Raw genomic sequence first — 15,338 nt, forward strand, 5'->3', positions numbered from 1 at the left:
ATTTTGATTTGGCAAGATATAGCTGACGGCACAAAAGACAAGCACTCTTTATATCACCATCAAAATGCTAATGTTTCTCTATTTAACTGTTGGTGACATACAGCTTCTGTCCCTTAAATGAAACTGCACAAAAAGATAAAAATCTCTGTTTTCCTAATCTTGAACTTCAGCGAGATTTGAAAGATAAAACCAGATCCACGATATACAAAATCAGATTGACACTGGCTCCTATCACAACAGTGTTAATGTCTGCAAAGGAGCATTTCTTACAGGTGTAAGGGTTGTAGTTGTAGCGTCGGTAACCAAAGACGGCCCAAAGAATGACAGCGAGCAGGTACAACAGCACTGCTACGATGTTGACCACGAGCTCCATCAAGCTCAGCCCGAATGGGACCAGGCACTGCAGCAGTTTAAGCAGATTGAGGACTATGACGACCACAGTGAGCAGGAGGCAGACAGCAAATGCAATGATGCTGCATATCATCCCAAAGGGGCGATAGAACCATTCAGCATTTACAAAGTGATCAGTGGCGGCAGTGAGGATGATACAAGCCAGGAAGGCTTCTGCCGTGCGGAGACTTCCCCTCAGACCGCACAGGTAGCCGCTTGGAAACTTCTTTTTCTGCATCACGGCGTCGATCAGGAAGAAAACCGTGGCAGCCAGGGAGGTGATGAAACACAGTATGCTGCTGATGCAGGTGAGGCAGACAAAAATGGCTGCGAAGATGATGGTGGCTGAGGTGATCATCCCGGCGCACAGGGTGGTCAGACCGCAGGTCAGGCCGGCCCAGTCTGGGAGGAAGGCGGCCAGGAGGATGTGCCACATTCTGGCCTCCATCACGGTCACCACCACGGGCACGACGATGCAGAAAACCCAGACAAACTCACACCAGACGCCCCATGGACTCACCATCCTGCCTCGGAAGATGACTATGATGAGAGTCAGAGCACTGAAGATTATTTCCAAGAGGCGTAAAATGCCCTGACAGCCCTTGAACGGACCACACATGATGAGATCTTTAAGTCAAAAATCCAAAGACGCGAAGAATCTCACTCAGCCTCACTCTGCAGGATAAACCGCACTTATGACCACAACCTCCTCTCTCCTCGTCCTACATCTGCTTGATCTCATATTGACACAGAACATTGTATGATGGGGAGGCACCATTTACACACGTCCCTTTATTCAAATTTCCTGATACACGAATTGCCCTTCAGACTATCAGTATGTTCTCCATGAAGGCCCAAAGGTGACTTTTTCTGTCAGAGCAGGTTGACGGGGGGGAACACCAGGTATGTTGTCCTGGGGCCGGGGTCATGAGAGAGGGCCCAGAAAGTCCATTTAACCCATCAAATAATGTGCTGTGAGAGCCTTTAGAGATCACCTTGTCCTGGGCAGGAACAGGACTATTGACAGTGCTGCTTTCTGATATACAGTCTGTTGTCTTACTGCCCTCCATACATGCTGTTTGTAAAGCTGTCCAGGACACAAGTTTTTAGGCCCATGGCTAGCTCTTTAGCATGCTAACCTGGCTAGACATCTCAGGTCTTTGACATGACTTCAGGACTGTAATTCTAATCACATTCTGTTTGTAATTTGTGTTAATTCTAAACCAACATTCTTACATATTGACCCTTTCAAGACAAGTTCTTTAAATTCACGTCTGTGTTTCTACAACAAAAAATGTTTCTTCAGTATTCGGCAAGCAAAACATATTCAGAGACTTATACCACCAGATAAAACGTACTCCCTTATGTGATTAAAATCAGTATATTTAAAAAATGTTCTCCATCCTTTTCTTTTATCTTTCCCCTCTGTTGCCTTTGTCTTCTGAGGCTCTTCTGCATGAAGTGAACTCAAATGGATTTCTTTTACCACAACCAGATTCCTCGTTAAAGTCGTACCTTGAAATCCAATCACCACCTGACTATTACACATCAAACATTTCTTCATGACTTGTTCCAACATGAATAGGCACGCACACGCCATCACTCCGTCTATTTCACGCACACATTTCATTCCAGCCGTTTTATCTGTGACTGAAAAAATGAGGTCACAAGTGTGCCTTTATCAGAGTGTCACTTTATTACCGCTGCACATCCATCACTGTCTGTGGCTGACAGATCCCAGCAAACACATTATAGATAGATTCATTCATGTGTAATCTCATTTTCAAACGATGCGACACTTCTTACATCTATCTATATTCACTGGCAGGGACGTACATGCAGTTTGTATTTGATATCAGCAACATCATGCATCATGCAAGATGTAATTATATGGTGTACACTAAAAATCACACTGAATTACTAAAAACCTGCCGAAAAATGTATATGCAAAACATATAAAAGAGTGAAATGAGAAAAAAGTAGTCATGTTTATTCTTTATCACCATGGCAATGGTTTGGCCGTCAACCTGATGTTCACCTGTTTGATAACATTGTATATGTTGCAATCAAATATAGAAGCAGACATATATTTTTTTTTTTCATTTTCAGGTTGAGAATTTTATTTTAGGTTACTATGGAATAGGTTTGCATGATCTGAGGCTCAAAACCGTCATTGCGTTAATGAGAAATCAGTTTATCCAGTACTGCGGCACCTGCTCCATCTCTTTAAGCCTCCCGGATAACCATTCTGCTCTGATTGGTTTGCTAAAACATGCATGACCCAGCACTGCTAACAACAACAGAGAAGCTGTGGGAAATCAATTCTTACTGGCTAAATTAGCCGCCAGGCAGGCAAGGTTTTAAAAGCCCTATTTAAACTAAGAACCCTCTAGTTAACTAGGAAACTTAGCATGAACACGCTTGTTTGTTTTATTGCTATGGGAAGACATGTTGAGCACTGATCGTACAGATTTCTTTATGTAGAAGTACAAGTTTAAAGACACAGTATTCTGCTTCTATGGGGTCAAAACAATAACAAAAGATGGTGCTTGATGATGTCATAAAGCATGGGATCATGGGAGTTGTCTTCATTGTTTTATGGTTTTACTACCGAAATTGCTGATATCAATGAATAAATATGCTCTATCATGAGTAAAATATACAATGTAGTGATTAGCAACTTGCTAGTTTGCTGCCTTCCTCAGTGATTATCTGTCGTGTCTTCTAGTGTTTCCCATGTTTCCCTGGAAGTTATGACAGGCGGAGACAATAAAGGTGATATGACGTCAACATGTTGCATGAAATTATAGACTGGGCCATTATAGATACACAGCTCAACAAAATATACATCTTAACATACACGTCTCATTGTTTTTGTACATTTAATGCAGCAATGTTACATATTATGCCTTTAAAGGTGCAACATGTAAGAACCGACTACCTGTCGAGTTCAGAACAAATAGGGGGGCAGCATATCGCTAGAGTGATCACTAACTGTTGCTAACTGTAGCTGCTATTCGCTGTGCAGCCAGCATTCCAGATGGGGAGTTTGGACTTCCGCAGGAATGTTGGTGTTTTCACCACCAGCACACAAGTTATACAGCAGGACGGTTAGGGGGCTACCTGGTTAGCACTGCTAACTTTACTAAACATACATCTTTCCAGCACAAGACATGAAGGTCAGAACTGTTATTTGCGTTGTGTTACTAATTCTGATTTCTGAATTTTCTCAACTACAATTCGTACACATTGCACCGTCAAAGGTCAAAGGGTTTTAAAAAGTTTAGGTGCGTTTAAAGCCACAGATACCAAGCAAGGTAAAAACGAGGTCCAGTACAAAAAGAATTAGATTGACATAGGTCATAAAGGCAACCATGAACTGTATGGCCCAGATACAATAGCTGGGTGGACAGTCGCTGGGACGAGGGTTGTTTCTGAACATAAAAATGGGCCACATGATAGCAGCAAATATGTACAGCACAACAGAGACGACCAGAAAGATAAACACAAACCTGTCCAGGTTAAAGGGCAAACACGCTTTCAGTTTCTTAAGGATGTTGGTGGCTATGATCAGTGGCAGGATGGGGAAAGGAATGATGTATGCTATGACACACAGGATCAGGGCCAGCTTATCTCTGTAACCAGTCAGTGATATAAAGATCATGCAGCTCACAAATGCCTCCAAAACCTTCCAGAAACCAGGCAGAGCAGCCAGGTAGACCCCTTTCTTCTTGTCCAGGAATTTGTCCTTCAGCACTTCCAGAGCGTAGACGAAGCCACACAGGAACGCAAATATAGTCACTATCCAGCCGTACAGGCATTTCAGGCAAGCATAGAAGTTGGCGTAGGTGATGGCAACAGAGACAGTCATGAGCGTGGAGGACATGGCCATCCCTGTGGTGAAATCATCCCAGTGCATGCAAAACATGTTGAGTATGATATCCAGCTTAAACATCTCAATGAGGGTGATGGCGAGGGTCATGATGGGGCAGAAGGCCCAGGTGAACATGGCGTAAATCCAGTAGGTATGGCTGCTCCCTCCTCTGATGCCCGCAAGGACGAAGGTGACCAGAGACAGGATGATCTGAGCCATGTGCAGCCCGCCTCGGCCGGATAACAGGGTGGAGGGAGTAAACACTGCCTTGGACACGGTGTCCTTAATATCGCCAATAATTCCCATCTTTGAATGAGCTGAAGGGCAGCTGGAACACCTTTGCTTTGCACGTTCTCCTCGACGGCTGCTGATGTGTGTTGTCCGTCGCTTTACAAACTTCTAGCTCCACTTTCAGCTTGTACTGCCTCACTGGTTTGCATAACATTCATGAAACTGACTGTGTGTGGAGATAAATGTCTGCGGCAGGAGATATGACGGAACTAAAATATTTTACTGTTGAATGCATGACAATGTAAAGCCATTATTTTAACAGGGGACACAGTTACAGAACTAATCTATTTTTTGTTTAAGCCTATCATCTGTGGATGTAAAAGCCAACACAAGATGCATCACACACAAGACAAGGATTTTTTCTTGTTCTTGGAGTTAAATGTTTGAGCTTCGCTGTGCAGAGTGGTGTATGCGCAGAGTCTGACACCACTGGGAGAAAGGTCTTCAAGCCTGGGGCTAGCTGGTTATTATGCTCATTTCAGTCAATATCTTTGCAAACACAATGCACAGTGTTTAACACATTGATTCAATCTTACATATTTGCCCCTTTAAAGACGTAAGTTCTTCAAATTCATGTCTATATTTGTATCAACAAGAGATGTTTCTTCAGTGATTTATTCTGCAGGCAAAACATATTCAGAATCCAACCCTACCAGATTAAATACACTCCCTTATGTGACTCCAATCAGTAAAACCAAAGAATGTTTTGCATCCGTTTCTCTGCATCTTTCATCTCTGCTGCCTTTGTCTTTTCAGATACATTAGATGAAGTGAACTGAAATTGATTTCCTCTCACCATAACCAGATTCTTTAACAAAACTGTGCCTTGAAATTCAATCACAAGCTGACAATAAAATATCGAACGACTTCTTCATGACTCGTTCCAACATAAACACACAAGGCACATCCAGGCCAATTTCTAGCCTAAAATGCAGAGCTTTCATATATTTCTTTACTCCATGTAAGGACTAGGGGAAGTGTCCTTGTACGTGCAGATGGTGGATGGCAGGAGTGTACAGATCTCACTGCCTTTCTGGTTTGCATAATATTCATGAAACTGACTGTGTGTGTAGATAAATGTCTGCTGCAGGAGATATGATGGAACTAGGATATTTCACTTTTGAACACGGGGCTACGTAAAGCCACTATTTTAACAGGACAAAGTCACAGAAATGTAAACATAACTTAGCTGTTTTATGTTTAAACCTGAATAAACACATCGTCTGTGGCAGCAAAAGCCAACACAAAATGCATCACACATAAAACAGCGTGTGTGAGTGGTACTCTGGCTTTCCACTTATTTTGACTCCTGGGTTGCATCAGCAGCTTTAGATGTGACGTGTATAACCAAGTGAGATCCCTCGTCATGCTATTTTATGCATTGTGCCCATTGTTTCCTGCTATCAAATACCATTTTACAAACATTACCGGCTAAGATTGTTTCTTTCTTTGGAATGTGGTTGTTTTTATTTAGCATGGTTTTGGGTGACTGGATCAGTGCTAAAAGGCCTCGCTTATGGACAGAAATGATTAATCTTGCATCACAGAACTGTTATGCATGTGATGTATGCTTTAGATTAGTGGTAGCAAAACCACACATTATGATGCTGACAGACGAGCTGGATTTCTGATCTGACGAAGTTTTTTTTAATTTTTCATTTTATAACTCAATTAAATGTGTTCACTGATAATATGGGGGGATAATTAAGGTGGTGAGGTTAAGGAGTATGCCACATCTCTTTGTACTGTGATATAACTTCAAATGGGTAGGTAACCACTTTTTTTTATTACAGAAATATATCATGTGTTGGGCTATTTTTGTATCTATTTATAGCAAGAAAGCTAACACGAGGCGGAAATTAAAAAGAAAGAAAACAAACAAACTTGACCCTTAAATCCTTTCCTCACCCCAGATTGATAGAATATGTTTCTACACGGACATACTTATATGTGACACTGCTTCAAGCTAACCGCTGTATGCGTTATTTTTTTCTTTAATACTTGGCCAGATGTTACATAACTTAATTTAAAAACACAGAAATCGCCCCATGTTGTCGACGAAACGTGCTTCATCCAGTTGTCAACATTTTATTCTGCAGGTCCGATTGTTTCACGGGCGCCTGTTTCCGGGGGAAGGTAAATACCAAGCACAAAGAGGAAGTTGTTGTCAAGTGTCAGTAGCCCTTTCCAGCATCAAACATCCAGGAAAATGACAGTATTTTTCTCTTTTGAAGCCGTAGACGTTTAGAAATAACTCTGGAGGAAGCCGTCGCCCTGTTGGAACTATATCTAGTTGTAATGATAATTTCATTTTCCTGGGCTATTTACTTTATATTCGTGTCGAAGCCACTGTTTGGGAAGAACTAGCTAGCGTTAGCAATGGGTCGATGACACGGACTGCACTGAAGCAGAAGAGTTTGACTGAACGCCGCCTTCCTCCTCTCGCTCTTGAGGGACTGAGGAGGCAACATGGATTTCTCCAAATTCCTGGACGATGATTTCGATGTCAAAGACTGGGTGAACGGAGCCTTCAAGGTGGTGCAGAAGGACGCGCCGGGGAAGGCGGACACACACGCAGCTACACTGGTCATGAAGCTACAGCTATTCATCCAGGAAGTCAACAATGCCATTGAGGGTGAGTGGTTCAACTGGAACTAATTATGACACCTATAGCACTTTGTAGGCTACCTTCTCTTGTTAGATTTTAATATTAGAAACTCTTCTGATTCAGTGCAATGCAGCAGCGACACAAACCGCCTCAAAATGGCCATAAAGTTGATTCAACACCTCTTAATTTATAACCTTCTTGAAAGCAATATGTATTAATTCACTGTTGTGTTACACTGTGTTAGCACATATTCTGGCTAAGTGTTCACTATTGTTACAATCTAGTTTGTTACAATCTACACATGAAGCCTGTATATCTTCATAGTTATCCATCATCATTGATATCCATCCTTCTGTGACACAAATTTGTTGTAGTTTGAAAGCAGGCAGCCCCGAGAAATGGTCTGTAATTTTGCAGCAATGCAGATGAAATGTTAATAATGTTGTTATGGCTACACTGGATGTATCATCACAAATGCTCAATGTCAAAGGGTGTAGTGATTTGATTTTTTCTCTGTTTAAATTTTAAGCAGGGGTTATTCAAGGACAACGTTGTTCATATGAATTAAACACCCAGTAGTCAGTTTATCAGTTTATATTAGCTGAAACCAGTGCAGCGTTAACAGTCCTGAAATGGATCCTCACATCATGGAGTTTATGCTGCATTGCATTATACTGTACAGAGAGGGAGTTACGTGGCCTATCTGTAAAGGATGCAGCTGAAAGAATGTTAGATTTTTGTTGAAACCAGTACCACTGGTGTTTCTTTGAGGAGAAGCCCTAACTGTGATGTACCATTGTGAAAGTTATACTTCTCTTGTCTCGCCCTTTATTAACTGCAAGACTGCTCCATTTCTGTGTGTAGAGAGCAGTATCCAGGCCCTCCAAAACATGCCTAGAGTGCTGCGAGATGTGGAGGCTTTGAAACAGGAGGCTGCCTTCCTCAAGGAGCAGATGGTTCTGGTCAAAGAGGACATCAAGAAGTTTGAGCAAGACACTGTGCAGTCGATGCAGGTGTGCATGAGTTTAATCGCTGTGTCATTGCTACGTAAATACTTGCTGTATATTCACAGTTTCCAAGTAACTCATTGTATGTTAAACAACATTGGCTATTAACCTGACACCATGCAATTCAAGTATTGTATTTGATGATACGCTCTATAATAGTCTGACAGCAGCATGTGAAGGATAATTCTCAGGATGTTTCTTAAGGCATGACTTTTATGTAACCTTGTTCTTATGTACCAGGTCCTGGTGGAGATAGATCAAGTGAAGAGCCGCATGCATCTGGCAGCTGATGCTCTGCAGGAGGCAGACAAGTGGAGCACACTGAGTGCAGATATTGAGGAGACCTTCAAAACACAGGTATGAATAAAAGACGTTGCTACAAGACTTCACTTGTTAACTTTTGTCTGGCTTGCTGCTTTGTGATCATGAACCTTTGCTACTCAGCCGGGCAGAGTTCATCAGAATGAATATTAAAATAGAACTGATCCTTTTATTGTCATATGACTTCGGGCATAGAACATTTATTTTGATGTTGGAGGAGAAGTTACAGTTCACCGAAACGTGCAAGACAGCCAAGACCTCTCACAGACAGAATTGATTCCTTATGCAGTTGATGTGAACTGATTCTATTTAGGTCAGAATAGGTAACAGTGTGATAGAATATTAAGACACTATCTTGTTCTCTTCCTTTTGCAGGACTTTGCTGTCATTTCCTCCAAGCTGACCAGCATGCAGAACAGCCTGGCCATGTTGGTGGACACACCAGACTACTCTGAAAAGTGTGTCCACCTGGAGGCTCTGAAGAACAGACTGGAGGCCCTGGCCAGCCCACAAATAGTCGCGACCTTTAATTCCATGTCTATAGGTAAGAACCTGGAAGAAGAAGAAGCGCTTTCTTTTTCTCATACTGATTCCAACTTCCATTTCTTGTCCACTCTCAGTGTACACTATGTAGACTTACAGTGTGTTTATATGTGTTTTCTCTGCAGACCAAGCCAAGCTGTTTGTTAAAGTCTTTACAGAGATCGATCGAATGCCTCAGCTCCTTGCCTACTACTACAAGTGTCACAAGGTACAGGCCGCTCCCTTACTTTAAGAATATCGATAAAGAAGCCGTCACAAAATCTCTTGTTTGTAAATGAATGTCTTGTTTTGGCACCTCCAGGGCCAGTTGGTGAGCATGTGGCAGGATCTCTCCCAGAGCGAGCTCAGTTTGAATCAGCAGCTTTCTGAATTCTACGACACTTTAATCTCTACGTGGCACTCTCAACTGCAGTGGAGCAGCCAGGTGAGACACCTTTCAACCCTGCTGACACACTTTTTTAAGTGGTTTGACAGTGATGAGTCTGAAAAAGTAGAGTACAAACTGCTCTTTTGATCAACAGGTGTTCAAGAACCCGTACGAAGTGGTGACCGTGCTGCTGATCCAAACTCTGGGAGCCATGGTTCCTTCCATCCCTGTGTGCCTGAGTACAGCCTTGGAGCGGGCGGCCCAAGAGCAGCGTCTCGACACCCTGCTGGAACTCCACCAAACCACGTCCACCTTCGGACACAGCCTGGAGGCCGCCATGCTGCCGCACTTGGGTCGGTGCTGCTTAGGCAAGACGTGACTATAGATGGTGCAGGTGTGGGTGGAGTTAGAGTCCTTACGTTCTGTCTGTGTGTTTCTCCCCAGGTGAGAACAATCTGCTGAAGGTGAATGAGCTGGTCTGTGCGCTGTATGACCCCTACAAACCTTATCAGCTGCAGTATGGAGATCTGGAGGAAGCTCATCTTCTCATCCAGATCAGTGCTGTACCTTTGGTTAGACACACAAACACACACACACACGCGCACACACACACACACATTTACCAAACTGTTATTTTGTCTCGATTCACTTCCTATTTTCAATTCACATTGTTTATCTGTTTTTTTTTTCTTTTCTTCTCTGTTTAGGAACGCGGGGAGGTAATTGATTGCGTGGAAGAGTTGAGCCACTCTGTCGGTAAATTGTTCGGCCTGGCCAGCGCCGCTGTGGACCGCTGTGTCAAACTGACTGATGGCCTGGCCGTGTGTGGCCTCCTAAAAGCCCTCAAAGCCCTCTTCACCAAGTAAAAGACCTTTTTATTATCACAGTTATAAGCCTTGTAAAATGTGTTGACCTCTTTATTTATAGAAAAAACATTTCTGGACCTTATTTGAAATGATTGATAAAGCCTGTTTTAACTGTGCTTGTTCCAGGTACATGTCAGACTTTTCCAGAACGCTGCAGTCAATCAGGAAGAAGTGTAAACTGGAGGATACTCCAAGTTCATCAGTTTTCCAGGAGGACTGGACAGCCTTCCAGAACTCTGTCAGGTTAATGTTTCATTTATTTATTTATTTTTTTAATTTGTGCAAAGTACAGTTTAAATTGTTCATCACTAATTTTTAACACTTTCTGGTTTTGTGTTGTGTTTTGCAGGATTATTGCCACTTGTGGAGAACTGTTGAGACAATGTGGAGCGTTTGAGCAGCAGCTGTCAAACAAGTACGAGAAATCTTTAACCTAACATTGTATAATTAGGGTTTCTCCAATACCGGTATTGGAAACTGCTGGAGTCTATAACGATCAGCACACAAGTCTATGCTTTGATTCAGTACCACATCATTCATTTATTATAAGCGGGGCCGTGATATTTCCCACCAGCGTCATATGCACCTATATGCAACGACTTTGTACCAAATATCTATAAATAGCAAGCGACTTGTATAACTTCAAGCACCTACATAAAATAGCACCCAAACAGATGAAGGAGTATACGTCTGTAAATGTAAATAGTGTATTTATGTATTTTGCAACTCACTGGTATTGTTCAGTATGCAAAGAATTGCATTGGAATCAGTGTGCAGTGGAAGAGTAGCGAGCAATTGCAAGTACATCCAGTAAAGCCTGCCTTCACCTCTGCTGGTCGTGTACTCAAAGGGTTAATCCTGGTACTATGGACTGTATTGTTTTTTTTGCACAGTGCAGCCAAACAGTAGGCTAAAACACTTAGTAGTCTGACACATAAGGCCACAGCTTACAGTTCACTGCTACAGTGTATCGAACGCTTCATTCAGGTGCGAGAGAGACGGAAAAAAAGGCAGAGCTCATGTTGAAAGTTTAAACTTTAACAATTTGTTTATTCTTTTAATTCCTCATTTACTTTATTTAGTCTAGATCCTCCCTCTGAGACCTGGGGGACAAAGAGGAAAAGTGAAAAGAGAAACAGCTCTGTTTTGGTCCTCTGTGCTCCCAGCAGCTGAATCAACACCACGGACAGCGGCTGCTCTCAGTCTGGCCCTCTGTCTCATTTATCGGTCTAATGCTCATATGGTGCATCGTGTTTTTGTGCAGGTCTGGCTGGCCACGGGTTGTTGATCAGCACATATTTCAACAGATTGGAGAGTTGGCTCTCATAATGGACTGGGTTGGTGCGGGTTTTAAAATAACCTGCACATCACGAATATCTACATATTTATTCATATGTATCCATATATATTCATAATTGTCCACCAGACAGACTGATGAACAATTAGGGAAAATCAGCAAACATAAAAAAAGAACAAATTGATGAATAAATGATTAAAGGTGGTAGGGGAATCCTCTCTAATCTTGATGTTCTAGTTCTTCTCTTTCCAAACTCCATCCACTCTTCTTTTTGAAACTGATATAACTCATGTGGTGCACTGTCAACAAGGCACAGTGTTTGAAGGAGTCCATGTCCATGTCCACAGGATCCTGGGCACGGCGGGTAAGTACCTGTCAGAGTCGTACAGTCCACGCAGCCTGGCGGGCATCCAGGAGACCAGCTCCACTGAGAGGAAGAGCGCCACCAAGAACCCCTGGCAGGAATACAACTACCTTCAGAGGGGAAACATGGCTGAATACAACAGCCTGATGGAGGTCCTCTACTCGCTAAAGGTACGGAGCGTGTCTGGGGGTCTGGCTTAAAATAGATTTTGTTGATGTCCTGCGAGAGAGCTGACTCTGGTTTACCTCTGCGGCTGTTTGTGTGCATCTCTTTGCCCTTGTGTTGCAGGAGAAGGGGACAGGTAACTCCAGCCTGTTAGCAGAGCCCAGATCTGCTCTGACCAGACTCAACCAGCAAGCCAACCAGCTGGCCTTCGACTCCGTCTTCCTGCAGATCAAACACCAGCTCTGCCTTGTCTCCAAGATGGAGGTGATTAAGTGTCAAGTTTCTGCGTGATTTGATTTTGACATACTGACTGACACCATTTGAGTGCATCGCTGAGAGCTTCTGGATTGTCCGTGTGCATTTGAGAGTTGGACAGGCTGCGTCTATTTTAATCTCACCTCACACCATTTGATTTGCGCTCAGAGAGAAGAGGCACCTGCTTTTGGAGAGCGCTACACAGAGGACCTGCCTACTTTCAGCCTGTCGCCGCAGGAATACATTACTAATGTAAGTCAGGTTTGATTTTAATGTATGTCACTGCATTTTAAGATGACTCATAAATCATACTTGACACGTTTTAGTATGTGCTGTTCAGATAAATGCTTCAAAAGATGACATTTTACTTGTGGTCTTGTACATTACATATTATACTGCAGCTCCCAGATACTGGTTATATCAAACTAGATGTATGTCTTTCCCTTCCAGATCGGGCAGTACCTGATGTCTCTGCCTCTCCACTTGGAGCCATTTGTGACTCAGGAGGACCCGGCACTCGAGTTGGCCCTACATGCCGGGAAGCTGCCTTTCCCTCCAGAGCAAGGTTTGTGGCCATCAACTCTGATTCTCCCAAGTCTTTCATTCCAGATTACATATTTTTCCTTTTTCTTGAATTTTGAATTTCTTGTTGCTTTCTTTCCACTAACCCTCCAACTTTTTATTTCTTTTTATTCCATTTTATCCATTATCCCCCCCAAAAATAGCAATGTGCATGTCCAGTATCCAAAATAAAAGTTCTTCTAGAAGTTTGTAAAAGTCTTTTAGGCTTCATTGAGAGTCAACTCTACTGTCATTAATGGTCATTCAATAAAACTGTGTAAAACTGTGTGGATACAGGGAAATTAACTGTGACTCCTCAGTCTGGATAGCAGTCTTTCACAAAATTCCCATAATCCTCCAGTTTTAAAAATAATTTCTGACAGAGAAGAGGAGGATATCGATTTAGCCAACATTGCCGTAACAAACTGGTCCACTGACTTATTAAAATACTTTTTTTGTCACTCGTCATTTTTGTGGGCAACCGTACAACAACAATGCCACATTGTCCATGGTTCGTATGCCTCCTTCTCTAACACCATGTTGATGTGTAGAAGCACAGTGAGCAACAAACAATCTGGATTGCAGATGCAGATTTTTAAAAAGGTGGCTGAAAGTACTGCACTCCCAGCAGGCACTGTTTGTTGGGTAAAATAATGTCCCCGGAATTGAATCGGTCCTTCTGGTGGTCCCTGCAAATGTTCCAAGTTCCTGGTGAAAGTTCCCTTAGTGGAAACATCACCCATGACCTATGTTTTTCACACAACATTGACCTTTATCCTCTATCCCCGGCTCCTTCCTTTTCCCTGACACCTTGTATTAACTCCCCACTTGTCTTAAAATGTCTCCTGTCCCCACACCACTAACTCTTGATCCCTTTACATCTCGTGAATGAGGCACTCTGAAACGTCCCTTTCCCGCTGTCTCAGGCGATGACCTCCCAGAGCTGGACAACACAGCAGACTACTGGCTGGGCTCCATCGCTCGGGCGACCATGCAGACCTACTGCGACGCCATCCTGCTCATTCCCCAACTGAGCGTCCATTCCACTAAACAGCTGGCCACAGACATCGGTACAGTGACCGCCAGTTCCCTCTGCTCGCTTAGCAAAACCGTCACGTATTCCCCCAGTTAAGTTGTAAGGAATCTCCTGTTCTCGGCCCGCAGATTATCTGAGCAACGTGATGGACGCTCTGGGCCTGCAGCCCTCCCGATCCCTGCAGCACATCGTCACCCTGCTGAGGGCCAAACCAGAAGACTACAGGCAGACCGCCAAGCTGCTGCCTCGTCGAGTGGCGTCCACCATCGCCGCCGTGCGGGGCATCGACTACTAACAGCGAGGAGAGAGGAACACCAGGGACTCACAGACATGTTTGACCGGTTTCCAGCTCGTGAAGAAGAATGTTATATAATAGTTGGTTTACGTGTTACAGCCCTTTAAGTTTCAAGTTCGGGAGGCTACAGCATTTTTAGGATTATTGTCCTGTCTAGATGGGATTCAGGGGAATGTTCAGAGATTGAAAATCAGGGTGGTTTTTTTATACTGATTAATGTTGAGTGTGACTTTGGATGAGGCCTTCAAGTCTAGCCAAAAGACGACTGCACATCGTTCATTTTTGCATTTATGAGTTACAGAAGCATTTAAGGGAAGTAACAAAATGTACATCACTTTAAATCATGTTATTTGTTTATTTGTCATGCTAATTCATCTATGATATTAAATTATAATAAGGGTTTGAGCTGCGTCGTTTTCTGTTAATTGAGCTTCACATTCAGCAGTTGATGTAAAGGTGAGGGTGGTGGTAGGCTGAACCGATGGTTTGGATACCTTCTGTTTTTCCATGCAGTTTCATGAAAGTCTGTACATAAAACGTAAAACACTAAAACAGGGCCTGTCATGTTACTTTCCATTAAAGTACGTTTGTTCTTTAGATGAACAAGTTTGTAATGTAATCTAGTTTAATAAACGTACGGCCTTTTCCTTGAACATCCTCTCTCTCTAAGCTCACACTGGTTGAACTGTCCATGTTTCCAATGTTGTGCTGCAGATTTTTTACCTTTTTTTTGTTCTTAACTGGTGTTTAATGCATTTTGTTGTTTGGGGAACACATGCAGAAAGAGACTCCTTGCCTGAGGAAACCAGCACCATGGATACTTATTGATAAAAAGCAGGGCTAGACAATATGGCAACATTATAGGGATGACTATTGGTACTTCCACAGAATATAAACACTTTAAAATTTCTAATAAATAATCATCAGCGATGAGGAAATGTTGACTAAGTGGGTAAGGGCACGTATGGGAAGTAGAATGGAGTGGTTTCACTTTACTGTAATGCAGCCTTTAAAACCAGGAAAAGATTTAAAACACTTATGCATCACCATAGTCTATAGTATCGCCACAGCAATGATATGATATAGTATGACATAGTA

The 15,338-nt window shown here is 42.8% G+C and overlaps 3 protein-coding genes across 3 annotated transcripts; 1 reads left to right on the forward strand and 2 right to left on the reverse strand.

The window, feature by feature from the left end:
• Positions 1-46: 46 nt before the first annotated feature.
• LOC119009875 (myeloid-associated differentiation marker-like protein 2) lies at positions 47-1,009 on the reverse strand. Its single transcript, XM_037081585.1, has one exon. It carries the CDS (start codon positions 1,007-1,009, stop codon positions 167-169), a length of 843 nt encoding a protein of 280 aa, XP_036937480.1. The 3' UTR covers positions 47-166.
• Positions 1,010-3,673: 2,664 nt separating this feature from the next.
• On the reverse strand, positions 3,674-4,570 carry LOC119009874 (myeloid-associated differentiation marker-like protein 2). The gene has a single exon (XM_037081583.1). It carries the CDS (start codon positions 4,568-4,570, stop codon positions 3,674-3,676), a length of 897 nt encoding a protein of 298 aa, XP_036937478.1.
• Positions 4,571-6,684: 2,114 nt separating this feature from the next.
• cog7 (component of oligomeric golgi complex 7) lies at positions 6,685-14,893 on the forward strand. The gene is made up of 17 exons (XM_037081571.1): positions 6,685-7,190; positions 8,028-8,176; positions 8,411-8,527; positions 8,867-9,035; positions 9,160-9,242; positions 9,336-9,458; positions 9,556-9,754; positions 9,846-9,973; positions 10,109-10,263; positions 10,394-10,510; positions 10,617-10,682; positions 11,912-12,098; positions 12,217-12,357; positions 12,517-12,600; positions 12,799-12,913; positions 13,836-13,979; positions 14,074-14,893. Exons 1-17 carry the CDS (start codon positions 7,025-7,027, stop codon positions 14,238-14,240), a joined length of 2,310 nt encoding a protein of 769 aa, XP_036937466.1. The 5' UTR covers positions 6,685-7,024; the 3' UTR covers positions 14,241-14,893.
• The last annotated feature ends 445 nt before the right edge of the window (positions 14,894-15,338 follow it).

This window comes from Acanthopagrus latus, chromosome 20, assembly GCF_904848185.1.
Source record: "Acanthopagrus latus isolate v.2019 chromosome 20, fAcaLat1.1, whole genome shotgun sequence".
Taxonomy (NCBI): Eukaryota; Metazoa; Chordata; class Actinopteri; order Spariformes; family Sparidae; genus Acanthopagrus; species Acanthopagrus latus.